We start from the raw sequence: 16,813 nt of genomic DNA, 5'->3' as shown, positions 1-16,813 counted from the left end.
ACTAGGATAATAATGCAGTTTCTATCCGGTGAGCAAAGCTAGAGGAGAAATGAGGGCAGAATGCCCAAACTCTCGATTATCTACTCAAATGTGACTAAAGATTCACCACATAGAGCCAATGAGAAGATTCATGTTACTCTATACACAACATGTTCATGTCTCACCACACTATTTACAGTAGATCCATCTCTGCACAGTTTAAGCCTAGAGCTAAACTGAAATTTCTACAGAAAGTGAATGTCATTGTAGTATTTCAAACATACAAACTTTATGAGAACAGCTCTGCAGTGAGGAAGTTTACATGAACCATGAGATACGAAACATGTAAACAAGCAATCCTCATGTCTCTTACGTGTGCATTGGCTGTTGTGACACTTGGAAGGGCCCACATGTGCCATTGTGTGCTCTGTGCAGCCCGGAAAAAGCTGATCCAGCTCATTATCTCACTTAGCAGGGAATCAAATAAGCCAAGTCGAGTGTAGCAGTGCACGAATTGAACAAATGACTACACACTCCACTGATGTTAGGCCACCAAAACCCTCTATAATGCAGTTCTCCATATCATACTCCATGATAGAGCAACTTAACATTTTGGTAGCAGCTTATTCATCTAAAAAAGCAAACTACACATGAATATCTAAAATAATTAGACAATATTCAAAGCTTGCTGTCAAGTACTTTAAAATACTGCAATAGAGCAACAACTTATAAAATAGATTTGTACATGTTTTTGAAGTGGTACTTTCTTAGGCAAAACTCACCAATACTTGGGTATGGTGCAACACTTGGGAGTGTTGCAGTGCGCTTTTCTTATGTGTTCAGTGTGTTTATTAGTGTGTTGCAAGACTGTTGCTACAGTGTTTTGGGTGGTTGCTAGGGTGTTGCTTACTGGTCCAAGTTAAAAGTTCTAATTTCTATCATATTCTGGGGCCAGATTCGCTAAAATCTTCTTAAGAAGTTACAACATTTCTTTAGACAGATTTTAAGAAGTTCACAAGGATGTTCCGAAGTAAAATTCTTACATTTTCAAATATTTTCTAAAGAACATGTATCTCATTTTTTTCTTAATTAGAAATTTAAAGGCTTTAGTGTTATCTGATTGGTGGTTCTTGCCGAACTCATGCACATCACTAGTAATATTAGTTTGTATTCTTTGTAGTGTTATGTGGGAATGCTTAATATTTGGGAAAATATTATAATTATATTATTATATACGATATAAACATTTTTTTTTTTTAAATTCAGGAATTTAAATTCTTACGTTTGAAAAAAAAAAATTCTTAAGAAATACGAAATATTCTTAACTCCTCAAGTTAGAATGTAAGAAAACAGCATGTAAGAAGAATTTTAGACCCTTCACAGAGACCCTTCTTCATTATAAAGAAATCATTTTCACCCATTTTGTTGTCCACCAGACAGAAATTATAGAACAGAAAAAAAATATAACTAATATATATATATATATATATATATATATATATATATATATATATATATATATATATATTATACGGTACTCCCATATATATATATATATATATAATATACATATTGCCAAAAGTATTGGGACACCCCTCCAAATCATTGAATTCAGGTGTTCCAATCACTTGGTGGAGGGGGGATTATGGTTTGGGGTTGTTTTTCAGGGGTTGGGCTTGGCCCCTTAGTTCCAGTGAAAGGAACTCTTAATGCTTCAGCATACCAAGACATTTTGGACAATTTCATGTTCCCAACTTTGTGGGAACAGTTTGGGGATGGCCCCTTCCTGTTCCAACATGACTGCGCACCAGTCCACAAAGCAAGGTCCATAAAGACATGGATGAGCGAGTTTGGTGTGGAGGAACTTGACTGGCCTGCACAGAGTCCTGACTTCAACCCGATAGAACACCTTTGGTATGAATTAGAGTGGAGACTGTGAGCCAGGCCTTCTCGTCCACATCACTGCCTGACCTCACAAATGCGCTTCTAGGAGAATGGTCAAAAATTCCCATAAACACACTCCTAAACCTTGTGGAAAGCCTTTCCAGAAGAGTTGAAGCTGTTATAGCTGCAAAGCGTGGGCCAACTCCATATTAAACCCTACGGATTAAGAATGGGATGTCATTAAAGTTCATGTGCATGTAAAGGCAGGCGTCCCAAAACTTTTGGCAATATAGTATATATATATATATATATATATATATATATATATATATATATATATATATATATATATATATATTTTAGGTTTAATACTTAAGGTTTTCACAAACTCCTAAATGTAAAGAAGAGCCAGCATTACTAACTAGCATTCCAGTTAAAAGACAGGTTCAACAGGTTCTAGTGTGCTGATTAAATATTTGAGTCAGCATTACTATGAACAGCATCAAGTCTGATTGGAGGGAAAAAAAACAGCAAGAGACTGTCCACTCATTCAAGCTGTAGTATGGCAGAGGCTAAAGATAACCAGATCTTAAACAGCTTGTGTTATGGTCTCTCAGGTTTCACAACTGTTCTGCATGTAGACATTTTTGTGTACGTCTCTCTCTCTCTCTGTGTATACGTGTGTATGTATGTGTATCTTTGTGAGGACCAGTTTGAGTTTTAGACCATAGGAGTGAGGACAAAGAGAGAAAAGTGAGGACATTTTGGCCTTTCTGAGACACCTTTGAAGGCCTGTTTGAGGGTCAAGGCTTGGTTTTAGGTATAAGGTTATAATTAGGTTAAGGGTAGGTTGTCATGGGCAGGGTTAGGGTAAAGAGCTAGAGATTGCAATGTGTCAATGAATGTCCTCACAAAGATAGATGTACAAGTTTGTGTGTGTGTGTGTGTGTGTGTATACAAGCGTTCAAGACGAGGCAGATCAAATGTTGTGGCCAGTACATAAGAACAGTTGTAGTCTTGCTCCATCTGGTGAGTGGGATAAAACAGAGACAGGTGGTGAGGCACACACACAACATCACTCCCTATCATAATCAAAGACTTCCAGGAGTATTGCTTTCCAAGACCGAGCCCAGCCGTAAGTCTGGCTATTAGCAGGGCCTCCCCATTGATCCAGGCCTGTTCGCTCCTCAGCTCCAGACAGATGGTGACCAGGACGCCCTAATCCTGTGCGTCTGGGCGCAGCAGTCAGCACGCTTTCAGATGGCAGAGGATTATGCACTGTAGGGATGACCTGGTACTACGCTGTGCTAAGGCAACCTTCCTACTTATCTGTCCTGTGCCACTATCGTCACCAACCGGAATTGCGATATTAAGGATAAATAAAATAAACAACTAAATAGTGAGATACTTTCAAACAAAAAGAAGTTTCATAAATTTCAGTTTATGTGTGTGTGTGTGGGTATATATATATATATATATATATATAAAAATTGATTACTGTAGCCCATGTATAATTATATATAATTACATTAATTACAATAATACATTTTACATACATATAAAATAAAATAAAATATATAGTCATGGCCAAAAGTGATGTCTGGCCTAGGAAAATTGACATCTTCACTTTATTCAAATATTATTAAAAATTTGTTATATATATTACACACACACACACACACACACACATTTTCTTTTATGGTGAAACATTCCTTTATGTTTGCTGTGGTAGACTTTTACATCAAATATTGCTTCTTTATGTCCCATTTAATTCGTAACTCATGAAAATAAGTTTTGGTAAGGAATCACCTTCCAGGATTAGAAATGGCAACATTTCTTCTTTAAAGTGTCCATGATCTGTATAAGGGATTCCACTGTTTGCTTTCGTTTAGACTGGTCCCGCAAATAGCATTCCCTTTCCGCAGTGACCTTCAAGGGAGTTAAATTGATGGCTAGAGAGAATGCATTGACTCTATGTGTGTGTGTATTTTGCATGTGATGCTTGTATTTGTATGCAAAACATTATGTTCTCTAATGACTTGCAGCAGTACGCAAAGAAAATGTGACAAAAATTCAGTTCAACTGAATTCAGTTCTCATCTATACACAAGTAGCCAACAGGGTGTACAACACAACAATGATTTTCAATTATTGTCCACAAAGGCTTTTTCAAGTACATGACAGCAGACTCAGAGTAAAAATGATACTTTTAATCTATCCTAACATGATCTCCAGCATGAGTGGTTTCTACTTGTTTTGTATTCCCGCGGGTGTCTTTAGATTGCGGCTCTCCTCTCAGAGCGTGAGATGTCATTAGAGAGTGTGTGTGGAGCAGGAGAGCCTCACGAGTGCTGAATACTGCAATGCAGCAGAGAGAAAGACCACACATACCACAGCAATGCTGCTAAACTAACCTCTATTCCTACAACCTTCCTTTATTTTTCCACTGTCACCCTTTCCTGCTTCCCTTACATCCGTCATTCTCTTTTCTTTCATTTCTCCTCATTGCATTGGTCCGTTCAGCTCTACTGACCCACTTTACCGCAGTGAACAAGGGCGAGAGACTGTGACACACATTTTCATGCATCTATGATTAACACAGAAGGCCGTTTATTCATTACACTCATATCTATTCTACAGTGACCGCCGCATTACACCAGAACTCATTCATCATTCAAACACTCAAATACAGTTCGCTCATGTTCCTACATGAAGAAATAGATAAATTAGCACAGGGTGCCCTATTATTATAAATGATCTTGCAGATTTGCAATAAATTGCTCCGTTTACTTCAGTACGTGTGTTCCATACATAAACGTTATTCTAATCTCATTTGTTTTTGGTTGTGCCTGTGATTACACAGTATTGAAAGCTATACTGAGAGACTCAATGCATGCTAAAACACAACAGGTGCAACCATAACTTCCTCTGGATCTCCAAGAAAAATGTTGAGAAATGAAAAAGACTTGTGTCGGTTAGCTTGCATTGTCTCCTTCTGGTTTTTCCTGTTTTTTCTGGCTTTGTGACTTTGAAGACTCCATCCTGAAGCACACAAACTATTCACTCACCCCTCAGAATAACACTAACATTATACTGTTCAACAATTCCTAATAAGGAGTTTTACAGTATTTCACCTCAAGACAAAGAGTAAAAACATTGTAAGAATCATGACAATGTTTAAATAGGCTCATGGAATGATTCCATGTGTGTCTTTCTCCTCACCAAGATAGTAATACCAGTACTTTTTGACTTTGTGGGGACATTTTTTGGTCTCCATGATGAAAGCAGCTTATAAATCCTACTACATTTTATTTTTAAATGTAAAAATGCAGAACGTTTTCTTTGAGGGTTGTGATTAGGGGTAGTGTTAGGGTTAGGATATATAATACACAGTTTTGTACAGTATAAAAATTATGTCTATAGAAAGTCTCCATAAAACATGGAAACCCAACGCGTGCGTGCGTGTGTGTGTGTGTGTGTGGTCTTGTTAAACCCTACATTATAGGGACAAAATGTCCCCACAAAGATGGCAATATCCAAAATCCATGTCCTTGTGGGGACATTTTCTGGTCACCATGAGATGTCCCCATGAGGAAAAAGCTTATAAAATCATACTAAGTGATGTTTTTTGAAAATGTAAAAATGCATAAAGTTTTCTGTTAGGGGTTGGGGTAGGGTTAGGAGATACAATATACAGTTTGAACAGTATAAAAATCAGCAAGTTTCTAATATTAGATAAAAAAATAAAATAAGCACATTACCAGTGTGAATTTTCCAAGATCATACCGAAATCATTCAGGTAGAACCAGTGTCCTAAACTAGTCCACACAAATGTGCTCATTTAGGTAAAATTCATGAAAACAGGACAGCTCCCTGCAGAAAGCTTCATCTTTAATTAATTTAAGTTACAGTCCAGATGGAGTTAAATGCTCTTTAGACCTGAAATTACATTCAGATTTCACCTTTAGGTTGGTTCATTTTTATTTACAGGAGCTACATATAAATTTATGTGTACATGCACTCGATTAAGTTACAGCACCATAAAACTCAACCTCGGATAACCTCACATTTGTTTACAGCATCGGCACAGTCTTCAAACAATAAAAACTCATTTCATTCCCTTCTTAGAAAACCGGCTTTGTATCTAATATACATGTGGGGTCTGTCTATCTGTGACAGCTGCATAAGCCTGCGCTAATTTTCCAACCTATAGCAAGCCAAGACATCTGCACCAAATGCTCGCTTGGCTCAATCAAACTGCTGACCTAGCATAGGGTGGAGTTTGTTATGGGAGCTGTGTTAGCCTTAAAAATAAGAAGAGAACTTCTACTTTCCTACTGTAGTCAATTGATTGCAGATAGTAGTACAGTTTGTTAAATATGTTATACTGTCTTAAGGTTATAGCCAGGTCATGTTTAATTTTTCATAACCCATGTTTTTTTAAATGGGTCATTGACAAATAAGGTTTTTAAAAGTGTAAAAAACGTAATGGAGATGTAATTAATTTTGAAGTTTTATTCAGTGTTAACAATGCGATTATGTGGTTTTTATAATCAATTAACACTGATTTTGTAATTTTTTACAAGATGGACAAAATTTGTCACCAAAAAAGTCATTCGGTTTTACCGAATTACACTTTTAGTTATACTGAATGATGGTATTTTCAAACAATGCTAACAGGCTGATATCTAGCTAACTTAGTTAGCTTGCTAGCTAGCAAATAAACTGACAATCAAAACGTTTATATTTAGTACAAGTTTTTAAAATATTACAACATTTTCCATGTTTTATAGCGGTTGTACTGAATGACCTGATGTTTCGGGACATGCATATGAGCAAGTGAAAACATGAATTTTTCAAATAGTTAAAAGAGAGTTAGTTACTTTGCTTCACTTTTGCAGGCGTCTGAATGATGTCACATCCTGTCACATGATATTGACCACATGACTTGATCCAAAATGGTCACTTTATATTGGTTACTCTGAATGACATCAATGACATTCATTTTTCCGGACATTCTTTCTCATAACAAAACAACGACTTCTACACATAATTTTAATACTATGTTGATTATATGATGTTATAAAATCATGCCAGAATAAAAAATATATGCATTTATTTCATTTTAAGATATTTTAATCACAAATTAAATGGCTGTATTGGCCTATGGACAGTTAAACCGAATGACCTTTTGACACTTCAAAAACTGTAAAATACCTTTATATGTAGCAAAAAATAATTAAAACCTTTTGGATTCAATAAAAGAGATCTAGTTGTACCTTACATACTTTGGATGTCATATCTTTGTTTTTTTTTATTATTAAGGAAACATTTCTTGAAAACAGTTGCACTGCATAATAGTTTTGTGGAAACCTTCATACCCGTTTTCCAGGAGTCTAAAATAAAAAGTTCGAAAGAACAGCATTTACTTGAAATATAAATCTTTTGTGACATTATAAATGTTTTTACTGTCACCTTTTATTACATTTGATTTTAATTTTTTTTTTCTAAATAAAAATCTTACTGACCCTAAACTTTTGAACTATAGTGTATACATTAACAGTATATTGATTACTTAATTTCCAAACTTTTCCTCCCTATTACGAGGATGACATGTTATGGCAACAGAGAATTAGGAATTTAGTTCAGAGCACTAGAGCTTAACAAGTTAATCAGATTACAAGCACCATGTGATAGGAAGAGGAAGGTTTTTCTCCTTTATATACATAGACAGCATTGCCGGAGTAACACTGACTATAGCTTGGTAGAGTAAAGCTTTGGAACTAGGAAAGCTCAATTATGGCAAAAAACATAATCACGATTATGTTTGGTCAATACTGAAATCATGATTATTTCAAACGATTATAGGTGGGCGATACGTTAAAAGTTTCGATTACCTTGTATTCAAAGCCAAAATTGAAAATCAATTACAATTAATCTCACAGCCCTATTTGGACCTGTAAACCATTCCATTTTAATCTATGAAAAGTGAAATAAATAATAGTCTTTCTAAAGTCTGAAGAAAAGTTTTAATATCAGTTTTATCAGATTGTCTTGATAATGTGTTCTGCCTTTGATGACCTTACAAAAATACTCTGGAACTGTAAAGTGATTGTATCAAAAGGTAATGGCACTCTTATACCATGAAACTGTATGATAAGTTTTATTCATACAACATGGCATTAACATGGCGCTCCAAGGTATTTCAAACAATACTGGGGTATTGCTATGGTACAAAAAATATGACTTTGTGAGTGGAATAATGCCGGTGTGTTTTACTATAAATCACAAAGCCAGGTGCACATTTCCAGAAAAAAAAAAACGGCAAAGGAATTTTTATTTTTGGCCACTGCCCTAATTCAATCCATTTGGAAGGCAAAAAATAACCTAAAATGAAGCTACATTCGTGATTTCGAGAGAGAATTCAGCACCTACAGGATGTTTTGAGAGCTGAATTGTTTCGGTAAATTGCTAGACTCCCTCAGTAGATTATAGGCCGTATCTGAAGCACACACTCAAAATCCTCTTTCGGATCCAGAACTTCCTGTTTGTACCACACCTAATTTCCCTCAGAGAACACTCATCTGTTATCAGACTGTTATCTCTCCCCTGTAGTCTCTTGTTCGCCAATAGGAAATTCCTCCATTAGTCTTCCTGAACGAAGATATTCACATGACTTATTAAGCTCTGTCTTTAGCAATGTGCTACAAAACTAACCACCTTCATGTGACTACCTCCAAAGTGAGATATGACTCATCATAGATCATCATTCTATCGACTACATTCACCGAGTTATTTAAGCATGTGTCACATAAAACTGCTAAAAATGTTACTCACCCAGCTGGGTAGGCAAGCAGTCCTGAGTGTGGATCACACGCCAAAGCACGACTCCCAGCGGAAGTGATTCCCAGAACTTTCTCCAATGTCACCTGTGGAATTACATGGAAAATGAGGAATAACAAAACTTATGATGTGCACTACAAGATCCTTAAAGTTACATAGTCTTTAATGTCACAAAGTGTGAAATAATAACCCAATAATAATAACCCAGTCTCACGGGAACTATTTACGAGGTAGCGATTTCGTATGAATTTGTATCATGCGAGTCGTACGATTATTAAAAAATTAAGCATGAAGGTCCCCTAACCCCCACCCCTAAACCTAACTCTCACTGGGGTGTAAGCAGTACGAAAACATATGAATGAGAACATACAAATTCATACGAATTATCCACCAGTTCGCCAAAATGTAAAATAGTTATGAATCGAGATTGTTAAATAAAATTATATCAGTTCAGGTCTCAGACTGGTAACATTACTTTAATGTTGTTTGAATACTGCATTTCATTGTTGAATAATGAACAATATATAAATAAAATAAAATTGAACATCTAAACAAAAGAGAAATCGCATCAAATACATGACGACACCAAAAATTACAAGACAAACTCAGTTCTGTTTTGAGCAAAATATCAGTTAAATTACATAATTGTTTCATAATTACACTAGGTTAGAACTACGTTCAGAGTCAATGACTGCAAATAAATTATGTGATTATACTATGGACATCATATCTATTTAGCCAGTAAGAGATGAGTTGGCAAATTACAGCAGCACAGAAGCTGAGTGCAACAAATTTACTTAGATAAAGACCACTTATAAAAGTAGTTTATTATGCAAGACTTTTCTAAATGCCCAGAGTACAGAATGACTTCACTAACTAGTGCTCCAAAGTGGTGTTGTCATCTTAAATGGAAATTATGAACTAGAAATTTTCTATGAGGCTTTGTTAAAGGGATAGTTCACCCAAAGATGAAAATTCTATCATCATTTACTAACCCATAAGTTGTTGATGGGCATCATATTGACTTTTTCCCATACTATGGAAGTCAGTGGGGCCCATCAACTGTTTGGTTACCCATATTCTTCAAAATTTCTTCTTTTTAGTTTAGCAGAAGAGGAAATTCACACAAGTTTGGAACAACTCAGGGGTGAGTAAATGATGACAGAATTTTCATTTTTGGGTGAACTGTCCCTTTAAGTAGAGCTGAACTGCTCGAACTCAAAGAAAACACTGATTGAGGCAAAAGAAGTAACTCATATACAAAATGCACAAATCTGCAAACAGGCCATGTATAGTTTCAATAGCATTTCCTAGGGCTGCACGATTGTGTCAAAAATCATAACTGTCGATTATTTCCTTGAAATTGTAATTGCGATTATTAATTACGATTATCACAATTTACATTGAATGATGATTTGAATAGCTTTATACCACTGTTTGAAGCAACTTCATTCCATATTTTTTATGAAAATAAACTGAAAACACTCTTCCTGAAAAACTTTTATTGCTTTTCTATAGCATTTAGCCTCAAATGCCAACTGTACATTGGTTTGGTTTTTTTTAAATAAAAAAGGTAAATATATATATATGTATGTTATACTAAAACTAAAATTAAAACTATGGGAAAAACCCTTAAGATAACCTAGAAAGAAAAAAAACACATCTTAAGCACGCAGAATAATGTTAGTGAATTTTTTTGTAATTGCGCCTTTGAACAATTACGTAATTGTGGCATCCATAATTGTAATCACGCTTAGAAATTCGATTAATTGTGCACCCCTAGCATTTTCATTACAGTGTCCAATCTGTCCATGTTACAGTACAACTGCATAAACACTGAGTCATGTATAACATATTTAAAATGCAATTACTTGGTGAAACAGCCTGCAATTACACAAAGTTGTTGCTATTGTTATTAAAGATTGCATAATATATATACACGATGAACACATAATAACATAATTCTAACAAAAACAACGAGGTACGCACAAGTGTTTTCAACATTTTAAGCGCAATACCACATGAAACCCGGCTTACTGAACATCTGTACCTGTCTGTTCAACATCTGATACCTTTATTCTGTGCATTACAACCTTTGTCAGACCAACTCTTCAAAGCAAGCATGGTCACATGATCCAAGCAGAGAACACTCTCTCACATCAATCAAAGGCCACTTTAAGTACAGGTCATTGGAGAAATAAGAGGAACAACACCTGGTTTATGAAGTGGTCTCCTCTAATTCTGCCATTTTAGACCATCTTAGACCACTTCCCCACTATATCAGTGTTCTTTCCATTTATTGATGTTTTATCCCTCAAAAATGCAAGTTTTTAAGAAATCCATTAGCCGAAATCAGCATTTAGACTTCAGATGAATAAGCTTAATGTAGTCCCAGTGTACTACTACAATTTGTGCTGAACATGCCAATATAAAAAGCACTGTAATTGAGGTTGTTGCTTTGATTTATCATCTTTCCAAAGATGTTTTGACAGACCTCCATATATCCACTGTCTATTGGTGCCTTGGAGTCCTGAAACAACGGAAAAAGAGCTAGTTTTTCAAATTCATGCTGTTTTTAAGCCATTTCTCATTCAGCATCTCTCATGGGAATTTCTGAACCAACGGCTGTGTCATGGACTTTTCCAGAAACTTTCTTGCAATCGCTGTATGTAGAATCCTCAGAGAATGGCAAAGTCTTTGAGCCAGAAGTCAATGAACTGCACAGCACCTGGAGGAATGGCTTTGATTTTGATGCAGCAAGTAAACCTTAGAAAACAGAACCCGGTCTAAGAGCTGAACTGATATATAGTCTTACACAAAGCTTAGATCCCTTTGTCTGGCCCTGTACACCAGAGATTCCTCAACTGCTTTAGGCAGAGAGAGACAGATCTGCTCTTTTATACAGAACAAAGGCACCTTGACAGAGTCTTTTGCATAGCACTTAAATGGTAGTACAAGATATCGTCTCTGGAGCAGTGATCATCACGCACTCTGATAGTACCACTCCAATTTTCTTTAAATATGAATTGCATGAAATGGATGCAAGTAGAGCTGTTAAATTGCAGAGGGTGCCTTCTCTGATCAATGCAATATTAAATTAATCTTTTTAATATTACAGTGCTTTGCAACCATTCAGTAACCATAAATGTTTAAAATGGCTCGTCTTACAATACGCCTCGAGTACCTCCTTTATTGTAAGAGTATGGGATTTTCTCACAAAATTTACCACTGGCTAAGTGAAAAGCATACATCTGATCACTTAGAGATCACTTAGCACACCTCTCCTCCACAAACCGCACAGTCTGATGTATCGTTCCATTCTGTAGCACAAACTGTGAAGTTAGGGGCAGAACTCTAAAGTTGAGCAATAATACTACCTTAGCCAAGACTATAAACACCACAATGCAGACTAGTGAAACATTCCATATAGACATGGATTCGGTTACCGAAAATGTGCTAGTGTGAACAACAGTGTGTAATTTATGTGCAACAAATCATATGCAGCTGAGGTCTCAGAGTTATTCAAGGCAGTTGCAGCAATCATATGGTCACAGGGACTCCTGTGTACGAAAGGGAAGTACAGTCACCCAAGGGTCTGCAGCAGTAAACAGGCAATCTGAATGGAATGCAAGAGTCAAGGATGACTACTGATACAATAATAGTTACAGTTACAATAACAAGAGCAAAAGAACAGTTCGCAGATTTACAGCAGAACTGCAGGCCACATATATCTATACTGCTCTAAATAAGAATGAATGTTTAAAGAATAAGAAATATATCTTATGCATTTCATACTTGTACATAAGAGATGTATGCGTACATACATTCATACAGTGTTTTGTTTGACATGTTTAGAGTTTGAGTTGGTAAACCTATAAGCATCAAAATCCATGCTAATATACCCTGGTATATCCTATCCTAGTGCATTTGTGCATTATATTTCACACAACATACATTTTACCATTACTTGAAATTATTAAATTACATAATATTATATAAGAAAGTGTGTACCCTAATCTTCAAACTAAAAAAAACACCCAATATGATATTATATTATAAATTGACTGTTCAAAACAGAGTATATCCCTAATGCATATTTGTGCAATATATTACCAATGCTTAAAAATTAATTCAGCGCAATTTAATTTATTATAGAATACTACATTATATTATTGTGCATTATATTTTCCTAGCATGCGTTTACCAGGGATTTAAATGATTTGTGACAAGTGGCAAATATAGGTCAGTGCATTTACAGCTTTCTTGCTGTTGCATTGTATTGACAGAGCCACAGTATGCCTTTGTAAAGTTTACATAACAAACCCTGGAAAGAATCTGACATATTAATATCAATTCACTGTCGCCTTGCAATAAACTGCAGAAAATCACAGCGATACATGATGATACATTTACAGGCAACTGCAGATACAGATTCCATACATGCTTCATGTCATACAGTAAATGCACTGTACCTTATTACTGAGATTCTCTTTGTTGTTCCCAGCTTTACTTCTTCTCAAATTGATGGAAGGCGACCGGAGCAGATTTTTAAGCCGACTTTTTATAGTTGTATTTTCCACTGACATCTTGATTTGGTGTGCTGTTGAATCAACCTTTCCAACAAACAAACAAACAAACAAACGGTGGGGCAGCTGAAGCCCTTCGCTCTACAGTCACAGCTGATAATCAATTAAACGATACGCGTTTAAAGTAAGCCATGGTCTGATCACAGCCTTTTATTTCATATACTAAACCAATCCACCGGAACCGTCATCGCGATCCGCTATAGGAGCTTTAAATCCAGTGCGGTAGTCCTGTCGGTGAGAGACGCGCTCCTCACTAACGTCCATTTGTTAAAATGGACCATGTTTCGTGTCTAGAGTCAGCAGTTTGACGGTCTGAAAGCTCCGCGAATCACCTCCAGCCGTGATACCTTCACCGGTACGGTGTGTGTATTTACAAATCCTACTACTGTAAGGGCCAAGCTCATGAATATTAATTACAGAACGCGAGTTTGTTCAGTCACTTATATGATTGGCTAAAACGCTGACGTCGGGAGGCGGACACAAGGCAACTAGCCAATTAACGGCTTCTGCCTAGGGGGATTGCTTTGCTTCTGAATATTAAAGAGATGATACCCCGGGGAAGGTTACGAATTAACGCGTGGTTGACCTAATTAATATTAAAATAAGCCTTAGCCATAGTATATATTAAATACACATATCACGCATGGCATGACTACTAGGCGGATTATACTGCACATATGGGCAGTTGTGTGACACTGCAGTGTTTCTCTAAGGTGTAGACAATTCGTTTACCTAAGGTGTTTATTTTGATGTTTGCAGATAAAAGGACAAATGGTAGAAAATAAAATTGTGTCATTATCTTAATATCCCCCAGATGGAAAAATCCAGTTTAAGGTAACTGCTTTGTGGAACCTGGGCAAGCCCAAATAGACCAGTAACAAACCTACTAACGTTTACCTGCTGGTCATACCATACACAGGGCAGATTTGCATTTTACAGCATTGGTTCAAATGTAAACTCTGCATGATTGCAATTCTCGAGTCTAAATTTAATATCATTCTGTGATATCCATGTAGCTTTGCACGCGCATGTATAAACTTTGTAATATAATTTTTCATGTACTTTGAAGGAAAGACAAAAACCACCCCGCATGGTGAAAAATGAAGGGTATTTATTGCCGACAAATAGAGATTTATGACGAAGAACAAATTCAGCATGCTGTGCCATTCTGACTGAAAATAGCAGTAACTAAATTACAAAAGCAGCTGTTTAAAATTAGATTTATCTCTTCATCGCCTAAACCTTTGTTGTAAAAAAAAAAAAAAAAAAAAGTATTAAATGTTCACTTAAAGATAAGTTTTAACGCATTAATTGGACTGAAATATGGCTGGTTTATACTTTTTTTTTTTCCTACATCAAGTCTGCCATCTAGTGATGCCAAGAAGTACCTTAGGATTTACTTTAGTTCATTTTTTTTTTTTTTTTTTTTTTTTTTGCATTCAGCTGTAAACTCAACCTGGCTAACACATACATGGACAATTTTAGAACAATTTCAACTGAGATATAACTCATTTGACATTTGAAACTGAGTCAGACATACATCAACACCAGATAGTTGATTTCCTTGCTTTGCCACAAAGAAGTCATAGACCTTTTATTTATAACAAACAACTTACATCAGTATTAAAGATATCAGACCTACCCCCAATGCTAATGCTGTTGCCATACAACACAAGAAACACAAGTTAAGACAATAAATACATACAATTGTGCAACTACATATTTGTGGGTAGTCTTTAAAATATTTTTTTCATGTTTTTACCATTTTGCTTTTTTGATTTTTTTATGTTCTGTTTTTGGAACTACCATGAAGATGGATCACACTGGTAGGTTCCTCTGAAGGCCCTCCCAAATCTTGTTTCTTTCCTGCCGGTAGGAACTTTCTAGCCCAGTTTGCAAACACAGCCATAGAAGGCAGTTCACCATGTCTCTGCTGCATGAGGAAAATTAAAGGATCAAGACAAGCATTGAGACAGTACAGTATTTGAGAGGCTTCGGAGAGCAGGTTGACCACCCATGCAACCCAGCAAGCATTTTTGCAGTGATCCAAAGTGAAGAAAATGATACAGGCAATGATGTGAAGCAGCTGCCCTGGCACCCAACACACCAGGAAGTTGGCAATGAAAACGGCAATCAGCCAGATGGACTTGTCCAGTCCTTGCATGTTGCCTGGGCCCCACTGCTGCCTTGAATGCTTCATCCGGGAAATGATCTTCACATAGGCGGGAATGATGAGGAGCAGTGGGACAGAAACCTGAATGGAATAGTAGGACATGAGATTGTAGGTTGCTTCAGTGGTCCTAAACTTACTGATCACCACCGCTCCACACACATGGATGCCATCCTTCCTGACAGAGTAGAAAATGTTAGGATAACTGAAGTAGATGAAGAGGGCGGTGATGGCCCAGAGTAGAAGAGAAACCAGTGCACTGTTCCGAGGGGTGCGGATCATTCGGGACTCCAGAGGGAAGACGATTGCAAGGAAGCGGTCGGTGCTTATGGCACAGATAAACATGGTACTAGATGTCAACCCGACGAAGTATAGGATTTTCACCACAATACAGAGCGAACGGCCAATTTTCCAGTGGTAGTCAGAGCTAATGTAGACAGCCCAGGGTCCCATAGAGGCCAAATAGGCAAGGTCACACAGAGCTAGGTTCAGTACACCGATGGACCCAATACTCCAAGGTTGGGATGGCCGCAGGCAAGTCCACAGGCTCCAGAGATTTCCAATTGTTCCAAGGATGGAAAGCATGTAAAAGACAAGAGGTATGAAGTAGGAGGCATATTTGCGGTTGGTGGGACAGTCCATGTATGGAACCAAAGGAAGGGCCAGATCATCTGAGTAAGTGCAGTTCTTTGTCCAATCCCAGTAAGAACTGTTGTTTACTGCCGACATTTCTTATGCTAGGTCTATATTCCATTTAAAAGAAAAAAGGCAAAATTAGTTATCTACCACTTGTAAACAATTATTCTTAACTTCCCAGCAATTTTTGGATGCTGAACTCAAATACTATTTCAGTCTCATCTCATACAACACGTTAAGCAAATGTACATTAAAGAATGGATGGATCTTACCTTGACAAGGCTGAAAGAGGTTTGATAACACCTTTGTCAACTGCTGTATATCAACCCTGTTCCCTCCTGGAAATGGATACGTACTTGCTCTTGGGAGTTGCAAGGTAAAAACCATTAGTTTATAATTACCTTGATAATTATTCTGTAATTCTCAAAAGTCTGTATCAAATGCCAAATGAAATGCTTCGGAGTCTTCAAGGTGTTTTTAGACAACAGACTGATGCATCAACCTGGGCTGCGTTTCCCAAAAGCATCGTAAGCCTAAACAGATCATATTAATATTTTGGGATTGCAGGCATTTGCTGATAACCATGCCCACATGTGTGTATTCTAACTTGAGCATGTTCATTTACATCTCATTTATCATTTGTATTAAACTTCACAAAATTGATAAAAAAAAAAAAAAAAAAAACAATTCTACAAAAAACATGATCTCAAAAGCAC

The 16,813-nt window shown here is 36.6% G+C and overlaps 2 protein-coding genes across 5 annotated transcripts in view; both read right to left on the bottom strand.

Moving 5' to 3' along the window:
* The window catches only part of mapkbp1 (mitogen-activated protein kinase binding protein 1), a 51,809-nt gene extending 38,141 nt beyond the window's left edge, over positions 1-13,668 (bottom strand). For 3 of the 4 annotated variants that reach the window (XM_051867291.1, XM_051867295.1, XM_051867293.1), the window contains exons 1-2: positions 13,178-13,668; positions 8,700-8,791 (exon numbers count right to left, since the gene is read on the bottom strand). In XM_051867291.1, the coding sequence (XP_051723251.1) occupies positions 8,700-8,791; positions 13,178-13,291 (206 nt within the window). In that variant the 5' untranslated portion in view covers positions 13,292-13,668. The remainder of the gene's footprint in view (positions 1-8,699; positions 8,792-13,177) is intronic. The other variant, XM_051867294.1, reaches the window with a different exon arrangement.
* A 1,175-nt stretch (positions 13,669-14,843) lies between these two features.
* On the bottom strand, positions 14,844-16,786 carry LOC127498210 (P2Y purinoceptor 1). Its single transcript, XM_051867310.1, has 2 exons — positions 16,370-16,786; positions 14,844-16,204 (listed from the first exon to the last, which is right to left on the bottom strand). The coding sequence occupies exon 2, from the start codon at positions 16,188-16,190 to the stop codon at positions 15,075-15,077; it is 1,116 nt and encodes a 371-aa protein (XP_051723270.1). The 5' UTR covers positions 16,191-16,204; positions 16,370-16,786; the 3' UTR covers positions 14,844-15,074.
* Between the last annotated feature and the right edge of the window lie 27 nt (positions 16,787-16,813).

The sequence above is a fragment of the Ctenopharyngodon idella genome, chromosome 17 (genome assembly GCF_019924925.1).
Source record: "Ctenopharyngodon idella isolate HZGC_01 chromosome 17, HZGC01, whole genome shotgun sequence".
In the NCBI taxonomy this organism is placed as follows: Eukaryota; Metazoa; Chordata; class Actinopteri; order Cypriniformes; family Xenocyprididae; genus Ctenopharyngodon; species Ctenopharyngodon idella.
Note: the sequence above shows the minus strand (reverse complement) of the source record. Positions and strands in the feature narration are given on the sequence as shown.